At 37.0% G+C, this 26428-nt stretch overlaps 4 protein-coding genes across 4 annotated transcripts; 3 read left to right on the top strand and 1 right to left on the bottom strand.

The window, feature by feature from the left end:
• Window positions 1-10911: 10911 nt before the first annotated feature.
• Window positions 10912-12572, top strand: LOC106352044 (NEP1-interacting protein 1). Its single transcript, XM_013791757.3, has 5 exons — window positions 10912-11334; window positions 11495-11673; window positions 11771-11854; window positions 11945-12112; window positions 12187-12572. The coding sequence occupies exons 1-5, from the start codon at window positions 11175-11177 to the stop codon at window positions 12307-12309; spliced, it is 714 nt and encodes a 237-aa protein (XP_013647211.1). The 5' UTR covers window positions 10912-11174; the 3' UTR covers window positions 12310-12572.
• Window positions 12573-13536: 964 nt separating this feature from the next.
• Window positions 13537-16828, top strand: LOC106352144 (pentatricopeptide repeat-containing protein At4g35850, mitochondrial). Its single transcript, XM_013791849.3, has 13 exons — window positions 13537-13773; window positions 13915-14059; window positions 14158-14320; window positions 14460-14525; window positions 14612-14709; window positions 14814-14931; window positions 15022-15228; window positions 15335-15411; window positions 15630-15723; window positions 15959-16024; window positions 16151-16228; window positions 16317-16418; window positions 16500-16828. Exons 1-13 carry the CDS (start codon window positions 13746-13748, stop codon window positions 16596-16598), a joined length of 1341 nt encoding a protein of 446 aa, XP_013647303.2. The 5' UTR covers window positions 13537-13745; the 3' UTR covers window positions 16599-16828.
• Window positions 16829-16907: 79 nt separating this feature from the next.
• LOC106352248 (ras-related protein RABB1b) lies at window positions 16908-18696 on the bottom strand. Its single transcript, XM_013791940.3, has 6 exons — window positions 18458-18696; window positions 18243-18382; window positions 17947-18029; window positions 17374-17578; window positions 17183-17251; window positions 16908-17108 (listed from the first exon to the last, which is right to left on the bottom strand). The coding sequence occupies exons 1-6, from the start codon at window positions 18501-18503 to the stop codon at window positions 17016-17018; spliced, it is 636 nt and encodes a 211-aa protein (XP_013647394.1). The 5' UTR covers window positions 18504-18696; the 3' UTR covers window positions 16908-17015.
• Window positions 18697-21946: 3250 nt separating this feature from the next.
• LOC106352351 (aspartyl protease family protein 1) lies at window positions 21947-24664 on the top strand. The gene is made up of 10 exons (XM_013792026.3): window positions 21947-22487; window positions 22630-22765; window positions 22868-23103; window positions 23180-23404; window positions 23479-23614; window positions 23678-23751; window positions 23834-23933; window positions 24028-24085; window positions 24168-24239; window positions 24314-24664. The coding sequence occupies exons 1-10, from the start codon at window positions 22162-22164 to the stop codon at window positions 24544-24546; spliced, it is 1596 nt and encodes a 531-aa protein (XP_013647480.1). The 5' UTR covers window positions 21947-22161; the 3' UTR covers window positions 24547-24664.
• Window positions 24665-26428: the final 1764 nt, after the last annotated feature.

The following is a 26428-nucleotide window of genomic DNA, read 5'->3' as shown; positions in this document are numbered from 1 at the left end:
TTGTATGGAAATCTACTAACAATTAGGGATTTGCAACATTGCTTTATGGCGAAAATTATTTATTTTTTCAAATCTCGTGGGTCAAAACCCAATCAGTTACTATATATATATACCATATCATCCATATAGCTACAATATCACAAACTACACGTTTCAAAACTAGCCAAAATATATTAAGCATGAATTGTATTTCTGACTTGAAACCAAAAAGTCTTTGTGGAAGATTATGGTGAATGTCATAAAACTTTGGAAGCAGTACTAGGCTGCAACTGGAGAAACCATTGAATGGTTTTCGTAGACGAAAAAATTAGGTTTTTTTATGATGTATATTCTTTAAATCATAAGCAAATTATGTGTTTATTATCTGATGCTTTCATTTGTTATTATATTGTAGGGAGACAAAATTCATACATCGGTTAGAAATGACTGGTTTCACAGTTTGATCTTTTAATGAGACAACAACGTTCTAAGATTCTGTTTAATTTTTCCTTGACACCCTCTTGCGATAACATATAAAGTTATCTGAATCATATGTTGTTTCCAAGATTGAACTGATCAATGATTGTAACTACATTTGTCTAGCCAACTTCCGTTAGATCATTTTTGGTCTTTCTCATCCAAAGTTCTATGTTGGTATGTTCATGATATTTGACTATGTGTATATAAACTCATCTTGTCTATGTGTATATAAACTCATCCAAAGTTCTATGTTGGTATGTTCGTGATCATTCTTGGAGTTATATTTTATTTCAGTATGCAATTGCTGCCTTTTATTGATAACAACTATTTATTTTAAGTTTACTACTATCTTTTTATCATCAATTATCAACTTTATCTTCCATGTGATTGTTAATAAATTTCAAGCAATATATATTAACCATAAACGATAAGGTCGGAATCTAACATGTGATTGTTAATAGATTACTTGGTTGACAAGGTAATCTATTGTATTTATTGTATATACAATAGATTAATAGGAGCTGATATTATATGTATATTTTGCTAATATTTTTCATATTTCATAATAAGGCCGACTTAAAAAGGTTACTAACATTGATAAGATTTCCAAAATTGTCTTCGACCCCATTGGTGTTCCAGAAATTGATGCTTTAAGATTGAGGTAATACATGCATTCACATATTTTGTTAAATAATATTTTTAAATTCTCTAGATGATCTCTTTGCTATTGCTCATAATAGGATTGCAAACGAAGACTTCTGAAGACATTATTGACAGCAGTTACTTTGTCTATATTTTTAATTTTCTTTTGTTTTTTATAAATTGTTCCTTTTATATTTTATTAGACTATTGCTTATGTTTCATTTAATATTATATTTATAATTTACCCGCATGCAAACAAATATACAATTTAATTTTAATGGCCATCGCATATAAATTTATAATGACATACTAAAATTTCTAGCTATAATCCGTATTTTCTTACATGTATTTTTTTTACTATGCCTTTAACTTTTATTATGTCTACATATTAAAAGTTATAATACTTTAATAATTTCTTCGCTCCGTACGGACGCGGATTATCACCTAATATTAGTATTAAAATACATGTACATGTACACGACACGCGACGCAACCATGTATCATGCATACGCTTAGATTTGAATTTAATCACTGCAATACTCATGGGACCAGCTGCCGAACCAGTGATGAGAATATTAAAAAATGCTTGCAATAAAATGATATCGGGGAAGATATTTTTTCGTCGATTTTTCGTCAACTATAGGAAACGGTGGAGTATGTATTTTATAGGACGTGTTGAAAAAAAAAAACTGGAAAACTGGAGTCGGTTGGTATAACTTCTTTAGTCAAGAATAAAGACAATTTTATCATTTATGCCCATATCCTGACAGAAAAAAAAAATCAATAAAATATGAGCTATATATTTTTGTAACTTAATAAATGGTCACCTAAATTTGGGTATTCAAGATTGTTATACAACAATTTTGAATAGGTTCAAGAATAAATTTCATATATCAAAACGATGCCACATTTTATGTATGGTGTACCAACATTCATTGTCTCAGATCGGTTATTAATTTATTATTGATGATTTTTTAAGAACATGCATGGTATACGTGAAAAAATATTAAAGTATCTCGTTAGCAACGGATTTTCGAAAGTCTTCTAAAAAAATCTACATCTACGTTTACACACACAAACACAAGAAAAAATCTGCATCTACACGTATTTGGACTCAAAAATAATTCTGAGTTCTCTAATTATATGCTGAACAGAAACAGGTAGAAGCTCTCTACTTGATTTAGAGACATGGCAGGTGATGCAGAAACACAAATATCAAGCATCAAACGCCATGGTGAAGTTGTTTATAGCCTGCTTCACCTCAAACACACGGCTCAGGTTTGATGTATTCCCATACACCTTCTTCAACGTATCCCACAGCTCTTTAGCTGATTCACAGTAGCTGTATGCATCTAGAATCGCCGGCTCAAGTGAAGCATGCAACGGGTTCTTGCTCAACGTCGGATTTGGCTTCTTCAAGCATCTTGAGCCAGACATCACCACCGTCCAGGGAGTTCGAGACTTCTCACATAGTTTAGACCATGATTAACCCAGATTCTTAGTTAAGAATCCCGCTCTAAAAACTTCAGGTTAATCATGCTTTTAGCAAAAGCAAAGATGCTTTACACATGTGAGATCAGCCATTGGATCGATTTAAACCTGGTCTTGCTCCTGTATTGACTTCACATGCTTAGCCTTATCCTTAGAGTCTTGGAAACCCTTGTATCCTGGACAGCGACTTTGGTTCCATCGTTTAAAATCCCACGATACACAATCCCATAACCTCCTTCTCCGATTACATTCTCTGATTTTCGCCACGACATGGTTGATTTTGCCACGACGTGGGTGATTTTCGCCCACGAGGACTGTCCGTGGGTGATTTTCGCCCACGAGGACTGTCCGTCAGTACACATATCAGCACGTTGGCCCTTCCCGTGGACTATCCGGGTGATTTTCAGCATTCAGGTACAAGTGCAAACAACATATCAAAATATAAACGTGGTGTTTTGCATGAAACCCTACGAAATGTCTGAATATAAATGGATTGGTAGACCACGATACATACACGTACCTAATAGATATATGGCAATACAGAAACGGTAAGAGAAAAGTATTTAAATTCCTTGAAAATGCGTACACGTATGTAAATAACTTTATACGTAAAATACGTACGTACGATATACAGTCATATTTAATCTGCAGTCATTTAGCTAGCTTATTGTTGAGAATGGTAAGGTGGTTTGGTCTGGTTCAGTGGTTCGAGTACGCAACCAAGAGATAAGGATGAAGCTGGTATGGATAAGTCCCGATGATTATGTGATAGAGTTAAACTGTTAGAGTATCTTGATAGAATATCTCTCTGTAACAAGTATATATGTATGACTCTCAATCATGGAATACAAACACGATTAAACACAAATCATTCTCTCTTAGTTTTCTTGGTATCAGAGCCACTCTGAAGATCTATTTGGGCTCGTCTGAGAGAGAAAGAAACGTAAAACAAAATGTCAAAAACAGATGTATCAGTGGTCGCCAGTGGTAGCGTGGAGTCGCGTATGACTTCACCGTATTTTCTTGCATCATCAGACAATCCAGGAGTGTCAATCTCGCCGGTGTCGCTGAACGGTGAAAACTACGCCGAGTGGGCGTCGGAGTTGGAGAACGCGCTTCGTGCCAAGCGCAAGTTCGGATTCATCAATGGTACCTTGTTGTTGCCAGATGAAAAGGAGAACCCAACGGAGGCAGAAATGTGGAGAACGGTCAACTCAATGATCGTGGGGTGGATTAGAGCATCGATATCCCCTGCGATCCGTTCGACGGTCACGTTCACAGCTGATGCTTCGAAGATGTGGGGAGACTTGAAGAGGAGGTTCTCTGTTGGAAACTCGGTTCGGGTTCATCAACTCAAAACTGAACTCGCGGCGTGTAAGCAGGAAGGCGCGAGCGTTATGGAGTACTTTGGGCGCTTGTCTCTGAAGTGGGAGGAGCTCCTCAACTACAAACCTCTTCCCACCTGCACGTGTGGAGCATCAGACAAGGTAACGTCTGATTACGAGGAAGAGAAAGTGCACATGTTCTTGATGGGGCTAGATGAAGCAAGATTCGGAAACGTATGCACAAACATCATAGGGCTGGAGCCGTTACCGGACCTAAACTCTGTGTACCAGAGAGTAGTGAGAGAGGAGAGACGCCTCCAGACATCTCGAGTCGAAACGAGACAGGAGGCAGCAGGGTTTCTGGTTAAATCGGAGTCATCACAGTCGGAGAACCATCCTAACGGTGGAGCTATCGCGGCTGTTGCAAGAAGCAGAGGAGGAATGGTGTGCTCTCACTGTGGGAGGACAGGCCATGACAAGAAAGATTGCTGGCAGATCATCGGTTTTCCAGACTGGTGGACCGAGAGAAACCAAACGGGAGAACGCGGAGGTCATGGCAGAGGCAGGGGGCGTGGCCGAACTCTGGCAAGGTCCAACGCAATGCAGGCTGCAGGCACCGCAGGACAAGGAGTTCCAAGCTTGACGAACGAACAGTGGGCTTCGCTAGCTGCGCTCCTTGAGCAACAGAAGCTGACTCCAATTCCAGATAAGTTGAATGGTAAGATTCAAATTGGAGAAGTGATTCTCGACACTGGTGCATCTCACCACATGACGGGGGATGTACGTCTACTTACAGATTTACGTAAGATGGTAGGCTGTCCAGTACATTTCGCAGACGGGAGCCAGGTCCAGGCTACTCAGTCTGGAATGTTGAAATTGTCAGATAAGATTGTCTTAGAAAATGTTTTGTTTGTGCCGAACTTGAACTGTACACTCATGTCAGTTGCTAAGTTGCTCAGACAAACAGGATGTCTGGCTGTGTTTACTGATACCTTATGCATTTTGCAGGACCGTTTTACGAGGATCCTGATTGGAGCAGATGAAGAACGGGATGGTATCTATGTTTATCGGGATGTGACAATGGCGCGAGGACTCTGAGTTAAGGCTGCAGAAGACAAAACTCTTTCGCATCGTAGATTGGGACATCCTTCATTTGGTGTTTTGGGATTTTTGCCTTTTGTTTCTGGTGTTCTAGATAATACTGATAAGTTTGGTGGTTGTGGAATTTGTTTTAAGTCAAAACAGACTCGCGGGGTGTTTTCCGAGAGTTTTAATAAAGCATCTGTTCCGTTTGAACTAATACATGTCGATTTATGGGGTCCTTATCGAACAAAATCATCTTGTGGTGCTGTCTACTTTCTCACCATTGTAGATGATTTCTCTCGAGCCGTATGGATACACCTACTCCTCGAGAAGTCCGAGGTAAAGACGATTCTGCCTAACTTCTGTCGTCTAGCACATAGACAGTTCGGCAAGCTAGTCAAGACAGTCCGAAGCGACAACAGCATAGAATTCATGTGCCTCTCGAGATACTTTGCGGAGAATGGAATTCTGCATCAAACCTCGTGTGTAGCAACCCCACAACAGAACGGAAGAGTGGAGAGGAAACATCGTCACATCTTAAACGTTTCCAGGTCTATTATGTTTCAGGCCAACCTTCCGATCAAGTTTTGGGGTGAGAGTGTGCTTACTGCTGCCCATGTTATCAACATAACCCCCTCGAGCTTGTTGCAAGGGAAAACCCCATACGAGTGTCTGTTCGGAAAAGCTCCATCCTATGCCAACATCAAGACATTCTGATGTCTTTGCTTTGCGCATAACATGCAGCAAGACAAGGACAAGTTCAAGGCTCGAGGCAGAAGATGCGTGTTTGTGGGATACCCCTTCGGCAAAAGAGGCTGGAAATTGTACGACCTAGACAAGCACGAGTTCTTCACGTCACGAGATGTTGTATTTGACGAAGCAGTCTTCCCGTATCACACTGATGCGGCCCATGCAGATGTCGAACTGGTCAGAGGAACTGAAACCCTGGAACCGGTGCTCGAGTTGAGGGGGAGTGATGATCTCGATCACGATGAGACGATGGTGATCCCTCCAGCTACTGCAGGTGCAGAGCGAGGTAACACATTAGCCGTAGAACCAGCGCACGTGACTGCAGCAGAGGAGACAACTGGTAAAGAAACAGAGGCAGTCGTGGTAGCAGAAACTGAGACCACATCAGTGAGTGAAGCTGCGGATCCAGCTTTAGGCAGAGGGCATCGTGTGTCTAAACCATCAGTCAAACTACGCGACTATGTCACCTACAATGCGCATTGTCACCCTGATAAACACCAGAACCGTTCGTCACCAGCTCCGTCAGAGCCCCCTGAAACGCGTCCAGGTATGGTTTCCTCATACCCACTCTCTGCTTATGTTACTGATGTTGTTTTCTCTGAGAAACATCAGGCGTTCCTGGCGGCAATCACAGAAGCATCACCACCGCATAGTTACAAAGAGGCCGTGCGTGATCCTTTTTGGAACAACTCCATGGGAACGGAAATGGCAGCATTGGAAGAGCAGAGAACGTGGGATGTCACCGACTTGCCGAAAGGAAAGAAAGCGTTGGGCTGCAGATGGCTATACAAATACAAATTCAACCCCGATGGCACAATTGAGAGAGGCAAGTCGAGACTGGTCGTGTGCGGTAACAAACAGATAGAAGGAGAAGATTACGAGGAAACCTTTGCGCCGGTGGCCAAGCTCACGACTGTGAGAACGCTGTTTGAGGTGGCGGTTGCAAGGAATTGGGAAGTGCACCAGATGGACGTGCACAACGCATTTCTACACTGTGATCTGGAAGAAGAAGTGTACATGAAGATGCCTCCTGGATTTGAAGCTAGTGATCCCAATAAAGTCTGCAGGCTAAGGAAATCGCTGTATGGACTGAAGCAGGCTCCTCGGTGTTGGTTTGCCAAACTGACGACTGCACTCAAGCAAGCCGGGTTCAAGCAAAGTTACTCAGACTACTCCTTGTTTACATACATAAGACAAGGCAAAAGTCTGCGCGTCTTGATATACGTTGATGACCTCGTCATTGTGGGAAGTGACCTCGACATGGTGACCAAGTTCAAGGCTCACCTGAGCAAATGCTTCAAGATGAAGGACCTTGGTAAGCTGAAGTACTTCTTGGGCATCAAGATAGCTAGAGGACCATAAGGCATGTTCCTTTCGCAGAGAAAATATGCAATTGACATAGTATCTGAGGCGGGGCTGCTAGGATGCAAGCCAGTGTCAACGCCAATGGAGCATAACCATAAGCTTCTCTCCGACAATGGACCTTTCTTCAAGGATCCAGCAAGGTTCAGACGCTATGTAGGCCGTCTCGTGTACCTGACGATAACTCGTCCTGAGTTAAGTTACGCAGTCCACGTACTCTCTCAAGTGATGCAGAAGCCAAGAGAAGCACACTGGGACGCGGTCGTGCGAGTGCTGAAATATCTGAAGGGATCTCCAAGTCAGGGGATCATGCTGAAGGCAATCAGTGACCTGCATATTCGAGCGTTCTGCGATGCAGATTGGGCGTCATATCCAGTAAGCCACCGATCATTGTCCTCCTACATTGTCTTACTAGGCGACTCACCTGTGTCATGGAAAACGAAGAAACAGAACACTGTGTCGCACTCATCGGCGGAGGCTGAGTACAGGGCAATGGCTGCTGCACTGCGTGAACTGAAATGGTTGAAGCGGTTACTGTCGGATTTGGGAGTTGTACACAAGTCACCCATGGACCTGTTCTGTGATAGTAACGCGGCATTACATATAGCCGCAAACCCAGTATTTCACGAGAGAATGAAGCACATAGTGATTGACTGCCACAGCGTCAGAGATGCAGTCCAAGATCGACTCATTGTTACGAGACATGTCCACACCACAGAGCAACTGGCAGACATAATGACCAAGGCGTTGGGGAGTGTACAGTTTCATTACCTACTCAGCAAGTTGGGCGTTTGCAACTTACATGCTCCAACTTGAGAGGGAGTGTTGAGAATGGTAAGGTGGTTTGGTCTGGTTCAGTGGTTCGAGTACGCAACCAAGAGATAAGGATGAAGCTGGTCTGGATAAGTCCCGATGATTATGTGATAGAGTTAAAGTGTTAGAGTATTTTGATAGAATATCTCTCTGTAACAAGTATATATGTATGACTCTCAATCATGGAATACAAACACGATTAAACACAAATCATTTTCTCTTAGTTTTCTATCATTCTCAACACTTATCGCTTGCACGCACAAATATTATCTGATCCATTTTTTGTTTCGTATAACAATAAACTATTGTTCATATCAACGGAACTTCCTATAAAAGGAAAGGCAAATCAAATAAGTTTTTCTTTTTCCTAATCAACATTATTTCCGCGTGGTAATTGAAAGTGAGTTATAACTAACGAGTAATTGTTGTCCTAATCCGAGAATAAATGACTGCCAGAATAATATAATAATATATACTATCTTGTATTTTATGTCACCACTCACCAGGTGCCCAAGATCATCAGGCAACCAATATTACGTCAAAAACCTTTATTGTGTTTATAAATATTATGTCATGAGGAGTATTTACTAGTATCTATTCTGTTAAAATGAACATTTACTAGAATGTATGCATTTTAAAATGAACCATTACTAGAATGTCATTAATTTTAAACATATCACTTAATTATCATCATTTTTTTTTGTTGAATATAATGTTAAATTTATTCAAAAAAAAGCTTTTGTACATCATGTGTAACATCTGTGTTCTAAACTGAAAGAGATAAACTTTCCTAAAGCATATTATCCTTGAGAAACAAACCAGAACTGCAGAAGAGCTTCAAGTCTGTTGTTTCCTATAGTGTCGATGGATAGACATTTGTTCTTCACTTGGCGAAATGCCTATCCATCGACCAAGAAACATCCTATCTATTATACCAAATAAAATCCTATCTATTATACCAAATAAAATCTCTTTCCCCGTTTAGGCCTTAGCCACCAAACTATATTTAAATATTTAAATAATTCATTAATTATTTATTATAGTCTGACCAAATCGGTGAAAGTGGGAACGGTTTACCACATTCTTAAATAATTAAACAACTATAAACATGTAAACCAAGTATAAACAATTATATATGTTTATAAACAAGTATAACCATGTAAATAATTAGCTCTTTGTTCATCATCTGAACAAACCGGTTCAATGTAACTTTGGGAGCGATTTAACTAGCTGTGGACATTTGGTTCTCAGTTTCGATTCCAATTCGGTTCTTCGGTTTTCTAAAAAAAATTCTAAAGACTTATGATCCGTTCAAGTATTTAGAAAAGTTGGTTCGGTCTTTTTGGTTTTTGATTCTGTCTGGGTAATAAAGATAAGAACCGGATTTTACCAAAAAAAGATAGGAACCGGCTAATATCTGATATAATTTTGAACCTCATTTAGTTCCAGTTTTTTATGGTTAATCCGGGTTAAAAATTCAAAAAATTAGACTTTTGAATTAGATATCAGATTTTTTCGTATTTTCAAAAATAAATTTTGGATAATTTAGACAATTTTAAGTTTTCAGATAAAGGAATTATATTAAAAAAAAATCAGATAAAAATTCTTCTGGAAATTTGATTTTTTTTTTATGTATTTTGGTTTATTAATAGTATTCTTAAATTATATGAGTATTTTAAAAATAAATTTAGTTAACATTTATAAGTATGTAAATTATATTATAGAAATTTGGGTACTTATTTGATTCTTGGTTCGGTCCGGTTTTTTGGTTATAGAAATTTAAGATCATTCGATTAATTGGTAAGATCCAAATCCAAAGCAAACCTCTTTTTGGTTCAGTTTGGTTTGGTTCGGTTCCGGATAAATGTGTCCATACCTATATTTAACATATTCTTATTTGTACACAAGAAGATTTATATATATACCCAAATAAAAACTTCAAACTTTTTGATCTCATATTTTAAATTAAGAAAATGAGATACACACATCAATTTATATTTTCCACAACAACTCCAAACTTTTTATCCCTTTATATAAAAATACCCGTGAAACAATAGGATATTCCATAAAAATATTGATTATCCTATAGAAATAAATCACTATCTTAAAATACCATAAAATCCTCATTTTGTTTTCATATTTTAGTTTATAACAATTTTAATACACGAAATCAAGTTAGATTTTCCATAGCATAACAACTCCAAATATATTACGCTATTGTGTTTGAAAAAATATATATACATTTTAAATATGGTTAATGTTAAAGATATTTGCTACTAATGACGTAAAACAAGATTTCTACGTTTATAAAATTGAAATCAAACATCTGTGCGGTTGCGCGGATCAAGATCTAGTTAATTATTATAGTACATTGATAATATGTGTATAAAAATTCATAAAAAATAAATAAAACGCAAAAGACTAAAAATAATATATCTAGTTTTAGCAACAAGATTTTCATTTTTATGTAAGTAAATAAAGTAATTTAATAATACATACTATATTCGAACTATAATAAATTAAATTTTGCTATTACACTAAGCAAGTGGTTTAAAAACATTTCACTGGGTCATAACTCATAGGTATAATTTCTAACTACTAATTAGTACGTACTCTCTCTCTATATATATTAATTTTAGCTAAAAGCATTAATATATAAAAAAATACATTTAAAAAGAATCATTTAATATATAAATTTAACTAATTATAAAAATCTTACACAACTTAGTTAGTCACGTAATAATCAATAAATACAAAATCTATATTTAAGATGTTAACTACTTATATTTTAAAACAAACAAAAAAAATATTTTAAAAACTATTTATACAACAAATCAGAGGGATTAATTATATGTTTTGTAAGAGTATTACAAAAAGGTAATGTCCGAATATAATTATAAGTTAAATATTATTATTATTTTTCCGCTCAGCTGAGCTTGCGCGATTTTTATATAAGTCGTGTATTTTAAACACACTGGATCATGGCAGGGAAAAGCCTAGAATTTACTTCACCTACTTTGAGGTAAAATTTCTCGAGCAGAGCTTTAATTGCAAGTAGGCCAGTCATCGGATCTTCTTCTCTCTTAAGAGCTAAGCAATAACCAACCCCATCCATCTCCCTCTCTCTATTTCTTGAATAAACTCTCTCATCTCTCTTGAATAAGCTCATCTGCTCTGTTTCTTTCTTTCTTTCCTTCTCTTTCTATACAATAGGTTTAATCTTTGGAAGGTTCTGAAACGAAACACAGAATGGCATCTTCTTCTAGATCTCAATCTGGGTTTTGTCCTCTCTCCCCGTGTCCCTCTCTCGGTAACTTCGTCGAACGGATCAAAGACGCGTGTCGTTTCCTTGTCTCTGCTGTTCTTGGCACAGTTCTCTCGGCGATTCTGACCTTCTTCTTCGCTCTAGGTCTGCCTCTCGTCTTCTATGCACATTTCAAAACTTGTTCTTTCCGTCTTTAGTCTCTATGTGGTGAAAAGTATATTCCTTTTGGATTGATTTGATCAGTTAAAGTCTTGGGGTTTATGTAAAGCTTATAAAGTTGTTTCCTTTTTGATCTTCTTCTCAGTGGGAACATTGCTTGGAGCAGTCACAGGAGCCTTGATAGGCCAAGAAACAGAGAGTGGTTTCATCCGAGGAGCTGCGGTTGGAGCCATCTCAGGAGCTGTTTTCTCCATCGAAGTCTTTGAGTCATCTCTTGTTCTCTGGAAATCTAATGAATCACGTTTCGGTTGCCTCCTCTACTTGGTGAGAGCTGAGTTCCTTTCTGAAACAACTCCTTCACTCTGTTTTTTTTTAGTAGTGTAGATTGATAAATGATTCTTTGTTAATGTTTTGGTTGTAGATTGATGTCATTGTTAGTCTTATAAGTGGTAGACTCGTACGGGAACGCATAGGTCCAGCTATGTTAAGCGCGGTTCAAAGTCAGGTACATTTGATATATGTACTATTATTGGTTGCATTAACACAATGAGATGAATCTCTCTGGACTTCTTGATCTTATTCATGTGTTGATCAGATGGGAGCTGTGGATGCAACTTTTGATGAGCTCTCTAGTATCTTTGACACCGGTGGCTCAAAAGGATTAACAGGAGACATGGTTAATAAAATTCCCAAAATCAAAATCACTGGCAAAAACAACTTGGATGCTTCTGGCAACAAAGACTCTTGTTCTGTCTGTCTTCAGGTATTTTTTTTGGTCCTAATCTCTTTATGTGGGAACCAAAAAATGAGTACTAATTTATTGTGTGAATATTGCAGGATTTTCAACTTGGTGAGACTGTAAGAAGCTTGCCACAATGTCATCACATGTTTCACTTGCCTTGCATAGACAATTGGCTACTCAGACACGGATCATGTCCTATGTGTAGACGTGATCTCTAATCTCTCCCTTTCTTACCATTTGCACAGTCTCCATCTCTCTCCTTGACCTTTCTCTTGTTATATGTATGGTCGTGATCATGTGGTTAGTCTCTCTCTATATGTACAAAGAAAAAAAGAAGTTTTGGAGCTTTGAAAACTAGAAAAACTCAACCAAATCCATTTAATAGATTGTGTGTTGGTCTCACCAAACTTTTGAATATGGTTGATTTTTTTTTCCGCAATATTCTTTAAGTTATGACGTGAAGGAAATACATTGAATTCTATGTGTGGAATCTGTTGGCTCGTGGGCCTCCAGGAGATAATATCTTGCCAAATCATTTTTTTTTTCTTGATTTGCTTTGTTAATTAGCTCTAGCATTTAAGCAAACATGTTTATTACTCACCAAACACGTCATTAATTACAATGTCAGTTTTAGCTAACGCACTCATTACGTGAGACTGCCTTTCGTTGCCAACTATAACTTGTAAACATAATTGGATATATGGTTTATGTTGATCAGTCCGTTTAATATTTATTTTCTTACACCATCAGGCATCAGTATGTTGTCTTCTAATGATGCTTGTTTTTTTTTCCCTTACATCTTCCTCATGGTTCTTGAAGTTTTAGTAAAAAGGTTTAAATCCAAATGATCCAAAACCACAATAGCCTGTAACTCTTCTAGGACTTGAAAATATGGACCAGATGTTAAAAGTTTCCTATTTCCTGTAAATAATTCTATATTTAAAGACTTTTTAACGTTGTATACCTAGGACTTTTATAAAGTTAATTGATTATTTTTTAAATGTGAACCACATCTTTTTAAATCACGAGGAGTAAACTAGCACCTCTCGAGTCATTTTACAAAAAATCTATGTCTTAAAATGAAAAGTGTTTTTATAAGGAAAAGTCATCACAACAAAGTTATTTCTAACATTTGTACAAAGACTTGATGAAATAAATGTTTGAAATTCGTTTATCAAAACTAAGTTGTTTCATCAGTTCCCACGAGCTTTGGTTAGAGTTATTTTCTTGGTCAATAATTTGCACAAATTAGTTGTATTCACGTGATATTCCGACAGATTAAAAAATTATAGTTGGGGAGGTCCCCCTACTGTAAATATCGTTTTCTTCATTCACGTGGCGGAATCGCAGTTTGATAAACCGCCACGTCATAATTTTGGATAATTGGTCCACAAACTTAGTCCATTAAGGGCCCATATAAACTCCGCGTTGATAATATCAAAATCTATCTTATGCTTTAGAAAGCGCGATCCGTTAAACTAGAACCGGTTAATACCCGGTTCGATAATTTTATTTATTTCCCGAGTTATTGTTAACCACCTAAACCCTGAGCTGCTATTATATCCTCTTCTCCGACGGCGGAACTCGATTATACAACTCTCCTCCATCTCGTCGCCTCAGATTCACTGAGCTTCGCCGGAAAATCTCCTGAGCTATGAAGTTCCTCATTCAATCCATCGCTGGTACGCTTCCCTGTACATTACCGATAGATCCTTGTGGCTAAACCAGATAGATCACATTTTCATTTGTCGATTGCTCGATCCTTCTTCGTCGCTACTTTTTTCGTGTGCGTTCGATCGAATGTATTTACGTATTGCTTACAGGGAGGAATCGATCTCTGGTTCGAGCTCTGGTTAGTCGGCGTTTCTTCGCTTCTTCTTCATCGCCGGAGGAACTCGCGAAGAGAAATTACGCCAACGATCTGTCGGAGTACAACTCGGTTGTCAACTCCGTCACAGCTCAGCGCAGGTTATTATTTGGCTAGCTTGCGTTTCATTTTTGTATTTGATGGATTCTTGAGTTGCTTGATTGATCCTTGCGTGTGTGTACATGTTGTGTTTGTGTAGGCACTATCTGTTGAGGGATGTGTATGATGATATGAAGATAGATGGTGTGCAGCCTACAGCTGATATATTCCATTCGTTTGTTGTGGGAGTGATGAAGGGTGCTCGTTTAAGTGATGCTTTCTTTTTCCGTGAAGAGATGAAGTCCATGGGGATTGCTCCTGATGTATGTCCTCTGATCTTCCTGGTTGGATTGTGTCAGTTCTTGAGAGTCTAGTATCAGCAGATTGAGTGATTCCTTGTCCAACTGTTTAGGCTTTATAGAGTGAGTTTGTTCATTGTTGACTGAGCGTTTCTTCTTGTAGGTGAACTTGTACAACTTCTTGATTTCCACTTGTGGTAAATGCAAGAATGGAAAGGAGGCGATCCGAGTATGTTTATCTTCCCCTTTGCTTTCGTATATATATCTTAATCTTTCATTCATATACCAACCTTTTGGTTTGTCTCTTTTTGTAAGGTCTTTGACGAGATGAAGAGATACGATGTAAAGCCAAATGGACAGACTTTTGTTTGCCTCCTCAATGCCTGCGCTGTTTCTGGCCATTTAGATCTTGTGTAGGTTACTGCTAATAAACCGATTCGATTCCTATTTTCTCTATTATAAGTAAGTTATGCGTGATCTAACCTTTCTTTCGTATCTGACTTGGAATAATGGTTAGGTATGCGATAGTTCGAGATATGACTGCTGCTGGTGTTGGTTTGAACCAGTTCTGCTATGCAGGACTCATAACTGCACATCTAAACAAGGAGCCTAGACCAGAAAACCTTTCCACCAAGGTAACCTGTGAAGGTTTCCTGTTGATATTTTCATTTTAATTTTTTTTCTTTCAGTAGGTTTTCTCATATCCTCTCTTTTTTTCTCAAAAGATTCTCGAGTTGGTGGAGCAGTCGAAAGGCTGGTCATCAATTGATTCATCAAGGAAGAGTGCAGAGGATATGATGTTTAGCATCAGCGAAGAAGAGCTATACAATGTTCCGACCGCTGAATATTCCCACAGGAGCAGGTTTCTGCAGAGGAATTTGACCGTGTACCACGTAGCATTCAGTGCGCTCGCTGATATAAAGGATGTACAAGTAAGATGATTTGTGTTTATTCCAAAATGTCCTTATTTTGATTTTTGAGGGAACGTTCTGTTGTGGGAGTAATAAAAGCATCTGACCAAGTAACTCTCAATGGCAGGCAACGGAAGCTCTTCTTGAGATGCTTAAGAAAGACGGAAAGAATACGGATACTTACTGCGTGGTACAAATTATGAGGTACAAATAACAGAGCATGCAGTGTGATTCTTTGACTGAGTGTATTAGACTTCACTTTTCTGTGCCAGTATATATGCCCACAAAATCAATTGGCCTAGTATATTAATATGCGATTATGTAGAATGCATTTAGATGTTAAAGCATTTGTCATTATCATAGGTTTAGTTACCAATTTAACTTTTTGTTACTTGTATATTAACACCATAAACTCTACGCAGGTGCTACCTACACTCGAAAGACTTTAAAAATGGTCTTAAATGGTTTCAAGATTACATGAACTCAGACAAAACCCCTGCCATGGAACTCTACACGGTAACTATCATCTGACCTCATCATTGGTGTTTCGAATTTTAAATGAAGAGGAAACTTTTTCTTTTCTAGTGCGGGAATGACAACTTTGATAAAATAATTTTATCCTTTTTATAATCTTATTCCCAACAAATGATTACGAAGATGGATCCATATTACGCTTCTATGTCCTGTTTTGCGTTCAGCATATCTTTGGGTGACCTATATAAATTTTATTTGTTGTTGCTCGCTTCTACAGACTCTTATAGAGGGAGCAATGACAGATTACACCGAGGAAGGAATGAAGATTGCTCAAGAGACTCTGGTAAATGCTTATAGTCTCGGCTGTACTGAAAGACGAATCCATGCGATAAATTCGCTCTGAGTATATGGCCACTGGCCAATGATAGATCCTTTGCCTGTAGAACTGACGACAAAGTCATAAATGCAGGTCAGCATGAACGATCGAAATTTCTTCTTAGATGCAAGAACTGGAAGTAATCTGCTACTCAAAGCTGCTGGTGAAACGGTAAGACCCTTTGGAAACAAACAAAAAATTGCTGTAAAGAGTTTCGCTTAGTGATAGTCAAAAACTCTGTTCTTTTTTTTTACGGCAGACCGGAGGGTACACGGTTGCCAACATGACCTGGGATCTTATGCAAGCTCGGAATATTCCACAGACACTAGCTTCTGTTGAAGCTTACTACAAGGGACTGAAAGTAATAAAATTAAGAACCCTTTTTCTCTCAATCTTCGAAGGAGAGGATTAGTTATTGATGTGGGTTTTTTTTGTGGTACAGGAACGTGAAATACCAGAGGATGATCCGAGATTGATGCTAGTAACGCGTACATTCAACACCCTGAAGCGTCAGCAAGGGACATTTCTTAATCGACGTTAAAGCACAGGGACCAAGAGGACAGTTTCTTCGTTTTCTGCCTTTATTTGATTATTATGACCTCTGTAAACCTTCCCGGTATGCCTTTCAATCAGTCTTTTAGATGAATAAGGAGACTTTTCATAAGAAGAAACTTTAACTATAGGATTCTTCAGATGTTAATCTGATTTCAAATTGCTCTTCAACCTTGGAGATCTTTGTCTTTACGTACAAAGTAAGAAATTGATTTAAAAGATGCAAACGCCTGTTTGGTTTATAAAGATCAGGCTGTACGATCTCAAATGCACCAGTTTGGTATTTTGGCAAGGAAGATACGAGAAAAAAAAAACTATACAATCTGGTGTATCCATTTGCAGAGATTAATAAAAGCAAAGTAGTTTCTGAATCACCAAATTACATGAGATACATCTCGAGGTCTCTTTAACCACAACAGCCACCTCCCTGTGCGATCGCACCGTCTCTTCCTCCAGCTGCGCCTTGAGGACGCCCGTAACCAACCTTAATGCCCGATGACTGCAAAATCCAAAAGAGATTGCAACTCATTGTAACACTCACAAGATTACAACACTAGAAGATGTTACGGTTACCTCGTTGGATACATCAAAGACACCGTCCTGAATATTCTGGAGGATCTTTCCTGCAGTCTTTATGAAGGCCTGTAGATATACACATAGTACATGTTAAATTCAGTAAACGGAAGGCATATTCTCCATAGCTCTCTATTATGACAGCTAAATAACGGAATTCGGATAGATAAATTGTAAGGTAGTATCACTACCTCCTCAACGTTCTGAGCAGTTCTTGCAGATGCTTCTAAGAACAAGAGCCCATGTTCTTTGGCAAACTGTTCTCCTTCCTCTTTGCTAACAGCTCTCTTGTGAGCAAGATCGCATTTGTTCCCAATCAGCATAATACTCATGTTAGGATTAGCATGTTGCCTAGCATCCTCTAACCAGCTCGCCAGATGGTTAAACGTCTCTCTCCTAAAACCAAAAGAACAAACTTTTGAGAACAAAAAGATCAAAGAATGAAAAGCTCCAATGATTAAACTCTCCAAATCCATCTTTTTCGTCGTATGCTCTTCTCAAAAATCCAAAACAAAGGAGAAATATATTATTTTTAGAAAGATTCCAAAACCAATTGTTTTGCTTAACATTCTACTGCTAGAGCATTGCCATTATAGCCAAGAACTTTCATTCAGATCACAAGTAACTCCCTAAAACAGTTATATCCAACCAATTCTCCTGAGATTCTAAGCTTTAACCCTTTAGCCAGGAATATAGAAGCAATAAATTCCAAAAGATTCAGGCTTTGAGAAGAAAGTATATCGTGATTAAAAAGAGTAGTAAACCTGGTGATGTCGTAGACAAGTAAAGCTCCAGCAGCTCCTCTGTAATACGACCTAGTGATGGATCTAAACGACTCTTGTCCAGCCTACAACCATCACACGTTTCGTTAAATCATAAACATACACAACACAAACACATACACTTAATGAAAAGAACCGTCGTGTTAGTGATTAACTTTCCAATTATAAATAATCTCTCAATCAATAATATAACCTATTAATTACGACAATTAATAATCATCTCTCAATCAATAATATAACCTAACTAGACGAAACGAAAGAGAGAGATAGAATCGTACGGTGTCCCAGATTTGGAGTTTGATGGGACGACCATCGACGGTGACCATACGAGCACCGAACTCGACACCAATGGTGAGATCGTGGACTGGCTGGAACCTCTTGTCAGTAAACTGCAGAAGCAAGCACGATTTCCCCACACCTGAAACCGAAAAAACCACATGTAAAATTAGCAACCAAATCGATCTAGTATGATCGGTGGTGGAGGCTGGCTCACCTGTGTCGCCGATGATTATGTACTTGAAGAGGTAATCGTAAGACATGGCTCTGATGATGATGAATGATTGTTTTCGAAGAAGAGATTGAGAGTTACAAGTCACCGACGCACGCGCTTTTTCGGTTTTTTTATTTGGCGAGGCTTCTCGATGGGGAAGTCATCTCCTCCTCCTCCTCATCTTTAACTTAATTATTAAACAATAGAGGGACCCGATGGAAAACAAATAGTTATGTAATATGATAAATATTATAATTAATCATGTAAAACAAATAGTTATGGGGAAGTCATCTCCTCCTCCTCCTCATCTTTAAATTAATTTTTATATAAATAGTTGAAATATTTGAATGGTCCAAATAAATAGCTGAAATATTTGAATAGTTGAAAAAATAATTTAATAGTTGAAAAAATAATTTAAACAACTTTCTAAGAGGGGTCCAAATTAAAAAATCACATATGAATTAAGTAATGACTTCTATTTTAACAGTATATAGATATTTTAAAAACTTTTAGAAGCAAAAATGAAAACGTATCTCTGCAACTGATTAGAGGATTGGTAATTATGGACAAGCTGTCCTTATCCAGCAAAATAGTTTGATAAATGGGTTAAACATATATCAAGATAACCCACATTGATCAAACTCGTTTCACTTTCATTTAACCTAACTAAAATTGCATGCTTGACACATTTTAACCCAACTTGGACAGTGTCGACGGAGCAGTTTAATAGGCCGGCCCAACAAATTTTAACCCAACTTGGCCAGGACCGATTCTGAGTGGATTACAAAGCTTATTCTCAACCCAACTTCGACTGGGAAACTTACACGGTTACAAACCTAGTTACACCAGAACCTAAGCTGGACTTATAATCTACTAGTTTCGTAGTTCCGCCCAAGCGCGGAGCCGGAGACAATGATGATGCTTAGATGGGATTTTGATGTTTGTTTTGTGAATATTTTTTGTTCGGGTTTTAACCAAAAATGGTCAGGATTGAAATTTGTAAATCTCCCAGCATAATTGAATTGATATAAAAATGATTAGGAATTCATATACTTTTGATATTTCTATATATTATTTTAGATGATGTTATCGAGTATTTGTGTTATTAGTGCTTTCATGTTCAAGAATTTTGATCGACATAAAACATAAGAAGATGATAATGGAGTTGAAGAATACGAAGATTCGCTGGTGACGAAGCTCTGGAGGCTCCCCGGAGATGAATCCAAGGCGGAGCTCAAGGTCGACTTCACGCCATCATCTCACATGTGCTCAAGCTCAACGTCACACCATCTTCGCAATCTCGCCGTCATGCCATCAGCTCGAGTTCACCGTCAATCTAGCCTAACAGAGAGCATGAAGATTCTTCCCAAATCTCCATTATTCTTTTTCGTTTCTTTCACTTTTAATCTGCCGACGCATGGATCTCATATGTTTGTGATGGTGAGATTTAATGTTCTTTTGTGAGTTTGATACCTAGAAGATCTGCATATATTCTAACGGTTTAAAAAGCCTACGACAAAAAAAAAAGAAACTGCGCAGCTGATATCACTCAATATGCCTTCAATTTGAAATATTCAAGTTTTAAAAAGATCTTACCATTGCTTCTTATATATTTTCATCATTTTATTCTCACGGCATAATGAAGCAACTGTTTTTGTGCTTCTAACGACATCGGATCTCCTTTTTTCTAGTTCAACTCACTCACGCTGAAATGCACGATAAGTCGAAATTGAACAATCTGCTGATGTTACCAACTTTCGTTACTCTGTATTCTCCCTTAAGCTGTAACCAGTAGAGGAATTGTTGAGAGTTTTAAAGATGAAGGGATTCTTTGTTTAAGATGAAGTATGTATAAGGAGGATTTAAGGAGGTGTTACGAATCAAGACCATTAATAATGAATTGATTTAAGATGGGGAAATGGAGAAATTGACGAAGAAAAGCTGTTTCTTACTTTCTTGGAAACTCAAGAGTCAAAACCCATTTATCATAACATAATATCGAACCTTTTTTATTTTTTGAAGAAGTCCATTTATCATTATCATATGACATTATATCGAAAAAATGAAAAAATAATTTATTTTGAGTGAGACCCATATAATATGGCGGTTGCGTGGCTTGAACCCACAAACTGGCGAACTTAATTAGAAACCTTAGACCACTTTGTTAAAGTGTATTTTGTTGTTCATAGCCATTTTACCAAGACTATAGGGTTTTAAAAAAATAAACGCGGGTCCACAAACCTGCTGACATGGCACACCGAAGAGGCTTGAAATTGCCTCATTATAATGTTAGATTTTCCAAAGTTCCAAGTTCCCCCTGTAAGTTTGTATAATCTATCCCAATGTTGAAGAAATCACTAGACAATAAATAAGCATTCTATACAGGATTATCGATTAGGCAGATAATACAGAGTTTATACGGAGCCTAGACGTTAACCAATTATTAATGTATTTTATATCTATTTTACATTTATATAAGATATTTTAATTTTTAGATTTATTTATTAAACTATTTTTATAAATTAAATATACAAAACAAGAGAAATTAAATAAATTTATGGATTTATACCTAGGTCGCATAGAAACGGAAGCGAATACTTGGAAACGAAACGTTTCAAAACGTGGATCATGCTTTTGAGTTTTTTTTTTTGCTTTGGAAACATTTTAGAAACATCTATAAATATATATGTAACTGATTAATAATTGCATTCATTTTTATTATGTTTAGTATATCTTAGAATACAAATAAACAAATAGTCATTCTATTTAATCATACGGAAAAAATCATCATTGTACATCAAAATCATATAAGAAATTCAAAATAACAAAAACTCAATACTTAAAAAGAATGAAGAGTGCCCTGCCCCCAGCAATCACCTACTCAGTTCTAAATAAAGAAGCGTGACTTTACTAAACAAGCAAGAAAAACCCTTTCGCACTTCTTAGTAAAGCGTAAGCGCCTATTAAATAGTTTAACTAAAATACAAATCATAACCAATTGGAAAGTTCTAGCGTTTTCATAACAGAAACGCAAGTTTCCAAAACAGAAACGTAAGTTTCCACTAAGTTTCCAAACTGAGATTTTTAAGAAACAAGTTTCCAATGCGTTTATTCGAGTTTCCGAGAAATTACGATTCCGAAACGTGAAACGTACATTCAACCGAGTTTCCATGCAACATAGATTTATATTAACATTATTACTTAATTTAACAGAATTGAATTGATTTAATCCGGTTAAAATCGATTTTAAATCAGTTTAAATCAGATTTTAAGAAAATTATCATTTAAACCGATTTTTTAGAACCATGATTTACGGAGAGTATTACATTTGTTTTTGGTTACAGCAAATAAATCAACTGGATCCACCATCATCACTTTAAGCATTAATTAATAATCATTCATGGGATTAAGAAGTCAGAATAAAAACAGAAATTAGCAGGCGGGACCCACTTTTCTTCCAACACATGGACTGTTACTCACTCACCTAACGAAGAAGACGAATAACAAAATAGATCTCTCTCTCTCTCTCTCTCTCTCTCTCTCTCTCTCTCTCTCTCTGTTTCTCTTCCTCGCAAAGTCTACATCTTTTTTCCTCATTCCTCAAAATACCTAACTTCGATTTTCAATTTACTCCTTGATTTTACCAATGTCATGATTTTTCCCGAGAAAATAGCACAATACTAGAAGAAAACGAGAATCGATTCACAATGTCGGCGTTTTTCTTCAAGACCACTCTCTTCTTGATCCCGGTTCTGACGCTGCTACTAACCTCCCCGAGCTGCTCCAAAGCTCGAATCTTCACCTTCGAGATGCACCACCGATTCTCCGACGAAGTCAAGCGCTGGTCCGATTTAACCGGACGATTCGGTAGCACTTTCCCCCCTAAAGGAACCTTCGAGTACTACAACGCCCTCGTCCTCCGCGACCGCCTCATCCGCGGCCGCCGCCGCCTCTCCGATTCCGAGGAATCCGAGTCGTCCGCTCTCACTTTCTCCGACGGAAACTCCACTTCTCGCATCAGCTCCCTCGGATTGTAAGTTCAAGAGATTCTCTGTTTTTTTCAGTGATAAAGTTTGATCCTTTCTGATTGTAAGTTCGATTCTGTTCTCAGATGCTCTGTTTTCAGTATAAAGTCTGATCCTTTTTTTCACCTGTTTGCATGTTTTGATGTTAAGTTTGCATTACACGACGGTGAAATTGGGAACTCCGGGGATGAGATTCATGGTGGCGCTCGACACAGGGAGCGACCTCTTCTGGGTGCCTTGCGATTGCGGCAAATGCGCACCTACCGAAGGACCTGCTTACTCTTCTGTAAACGTTTTTTTTTTTAATTCAACGCTTTAACTTTACTCTGCTGCTTACGTGTCTTTTACCCACTTTGATTGATTCTATGTGTGTGTGTGGGTTTAATAGGAGTTTGAGCTGAGCATTTACAACCCTAAACTCTCGAAAACAAACAAGAAAGTCACCTGCAACAACAGCCTATGCGCGCAGCGTAACCAGTGCCTTGGAACGTTCAGCACTTGCCCTTACATGGTCTCTTACGTCTCCGCTCAGACTTCCACCTCCGGTGTTCTCATGGAAGATGTTATGCACTTGACTACGGAGGATAAGAGCCCTGAGCGTGTCGAGGCTTACGTCACATTCGGGTTAGTAGCAGCATCTCTCTCTTCTTGTGTGTGTGTTTTCAGTTTTACTGAAGAAAAATGTGGGATGTGTGTGCAGATGTGGACAGGTTCAGAGCGGTTCTTTTCTTGACATTGCGGCGCCGAATGGTTTATTCGGTCTTGGTATGGAGAAGATATCGGTTCCGAGTGTGTTGGCGAGGGAAGGTCTGGTTGCTGATTCTTTCTCAATGTGTTTTGGACATGATGGAGTTGGGAGGATTAGTTTTGGGGATAAAGGTAGTTCTGATCAGGAAGAGACGCCCTTTAATCTCAACCCTTCTCAGTAAGTGGTGGTCTCATTCACTACTTTTATCAGATTTTGCCAAGAATGCACATTTTTAATTTCATTTGTTGCAGTCCGAACTACAACATCACGGTGACTAGAGTACGTGTGGGGACAACTCTCATAGATGATGAGTTTACAGCTCTGTTTGACACTGGCACTTCATTTACTTATTTGGTGGATCCCATGTATACATCAGTCTCAGAGAGTGTAAGCATCTAAACGCCAATAATATTTCTCATAAGAGTCTATGAATCACATTGTTTTCTTCAGTTCCATTCTCAGGCTCAAGATAAGCGCCATTCACCTGATCCGAGGATTCCCTTCAACTATTGCTATGACATGAGGTATGAGTTTGTATCTATCCACAACATTCAATGCGTCTTTGTCTCCTCCACTCATATCTAATCTTGTAAACTGTGTTATCAGCTCTGATGCGAATGCGAGTTTGATACCGAGTTTAAGCCTCACAATGAAAGGAAACAGCCACTTCACCATCAACGATCCTATAATAGTCATCTCTACCGAGGTCATTCATTAGTCTCTCTCTCTCTCTCTCTCTTCTATACTTCTTTCTCTATCGTTCACTCTCCTTCTCAACAGAAAATTTGCATTTTTCACAGGGTGAGCTTGTATATTGCCTGGCCATTGTCAAAAGCTCTGAACTCAACATAATCGGACGTAAGATCAGCTTTTCTTTTTCATGGATCATGAAATATCCTTTAGATAATGAACTCACGTTGTGTACTCTTTAATGAAACAGAAAACTACATGACGGGGTATCGTGTAGTATTCGACAGAGAGAAGCTCGTATTAGCTTGGAAAAAGTTTGACTGTAAGTTTCTTTCTTCCTCTAATGTTTTTGCTAGAAACACTTATTTGTGTGTACTGACTTATCTCTTGACGCAGGCTATGATATTGAAGAGACAAAGACAACTCTTACCGGAGCAAACAAAACAGAGGCGGTGGCTCCGGCAATGGCAGCCGGGATAAGGACTCATAATAACAACTCCTCAGAGGAGCTACACAGAACAAACCAAACCAACTCCGAAAGTAGCTCATCTTCCACCAACCAAAGATTTAAAACAGTAACGCTATGGTCTTTCTTCAGATTTTTGTTCATATTATTTCCACTTTTATAGAGTTTAGTTTGTAGTAGTAATCTTCTTAAAAGTCCAATCCAAAAAACACACATTTTGTTTGTATCATAATGAGATTATAGAGATCAGCCTCTTCAGGAAATATATGTTCTTCCTTCCACTCCTACCACTCTTTCGACTCTAGCTTTGACAGTTTCTTACACATATCACTCTTATTCAACTCTATTAGAACATTATTGTCAGATAACACATATCCAAGGCGTAAACATGATTGCACCAACACGAGTCCATGACCATGTCTGTACAGATAAGGGAGAAGATTCACATTACAGATATTTGTATTTCACAGAATGTTTTGTATACTGTTTTTAAGAAATGTTCAATTTGGTGTAATATTGACATTATTTTGGTCAGCAACCAATATACATTTTAAACCAAGATGACAACATTACTAGGCTAGTAATAATCAACTAGGATAAGAAATGCGCCTTGCGCAGGATGAGTTTATTTGTATATATTATCGATAGTTTATTTTATATATTTGATCATTTTATTTATATAGATAAAATATTTTTGTTGTTATTATATAATTTCTTTCCGATTGATCAGATCAATTTTTATTAAAAATAATGGAACAAAACTATAATTAATACATCATGGGTTGATCGGATTGAACATTAAACAAATTATCACATAAAAACTTTATTTTTTCCATCGAACACATTCTTGAAAAAAGTGAACAGTATTGTTTTCACACTTGAATTATTTTGACTTTTATCTTCCATATGATTTTGAAAGCTTTCAAATCAACCATCGAATTGATAGATGTCATTTTAATGTTTTTAGTCGTATACTTAAGGAAAACTTAAATTTTTTTAATTTAAAGTTGTTTTAAAAAATTCAAAATATAACATATAAGAAAAAATCTAATTTTTTTATTATATAGTTAATGTGATTGTTTATTTTTTTAATAATATAAAATTAAACAAAAATGAAGATGGATGCAAAAATTGTTATCAAATCTTTATTATTCATAATCATTAATTGTCATATATATGTAAATCATATTAGGTAATTCTGTAGTTTTTATTTAAGGAAAGAATACACACTTCTTATATTTTAGGTTAATATAATGTTCTCTAGTGGGACATTAAACAAATTATGACATAAAAACCTTATTTTTTCCATTGAACACATTCTTGAAAAAAATAAACAGTATTGTTTCCACAGTTAAATTATTTTGACATTTATATTCCATATGGTTTTGAAAGCTTTCAAATCAACATTCGAATTGATACATGTCATTTTAATGTTTTTAGTCGTATACTTAAGGAAAACTTACATTTTTGTAATTTAAAGTCGTTTTAAAAAAATTCAAAATATAACATATAAGAAAATTCTAACATATAAGAAAAATATAACATATAAGGTGTCCTCATTTTTGTATTTTAAAGTCGTTTAAAAAATATATATATAACATATAAGGTTTCCTCATTTTTGTAATTTAAAGTCATTTTAAAAAATTCAAAATATAACATATAAGAAAAAATATAATTTTTTATTATATGGTTAATGTGATTGTTTAATTTTTTTTAATAATATAAATTTAAACAAAAATGAAAAATGATGCAAAAATTGTTATCAAATCTTTATTATTCATAATCATTAATTGCCATATATATATAAATCATATTAGGTAATTTTGTAGCTTTTATTTAAGGAAAGAATACACACTTCCTATATTTTAGGTTAATATAATGTTCTCCAGTGTTATATAATTATGAAATAATGTGACACCATTAGATTAAACTATACTTTATATTAGATGCTTTAGAATTTTTTAAAATGGAATTTAGAAGGCATTTAGAGTGCCACCTAGAATTTAGGGTTTTTTTTAATTAATACAAAATTAAAGTTCTAATTT

This window comes from Brassica napus, chromosome C1 (genome assembly GCF_020379485.1).
Source record: "Brassica napus cultivar Da-Ae chromosome C1, Da-Ae, whole genome shotgun sequence".
Lineage (NCBI taxonomy): Eukaryota > Viridiplantae > Streptophyta > Magnoliopsida > Brassicales > Brassicaceae > Brassica > Brassica napus.
Note: the sequence above shows the minus strand (reverse complement) of the source record. Positions and strands in the feature narration are given on the sequence as shown.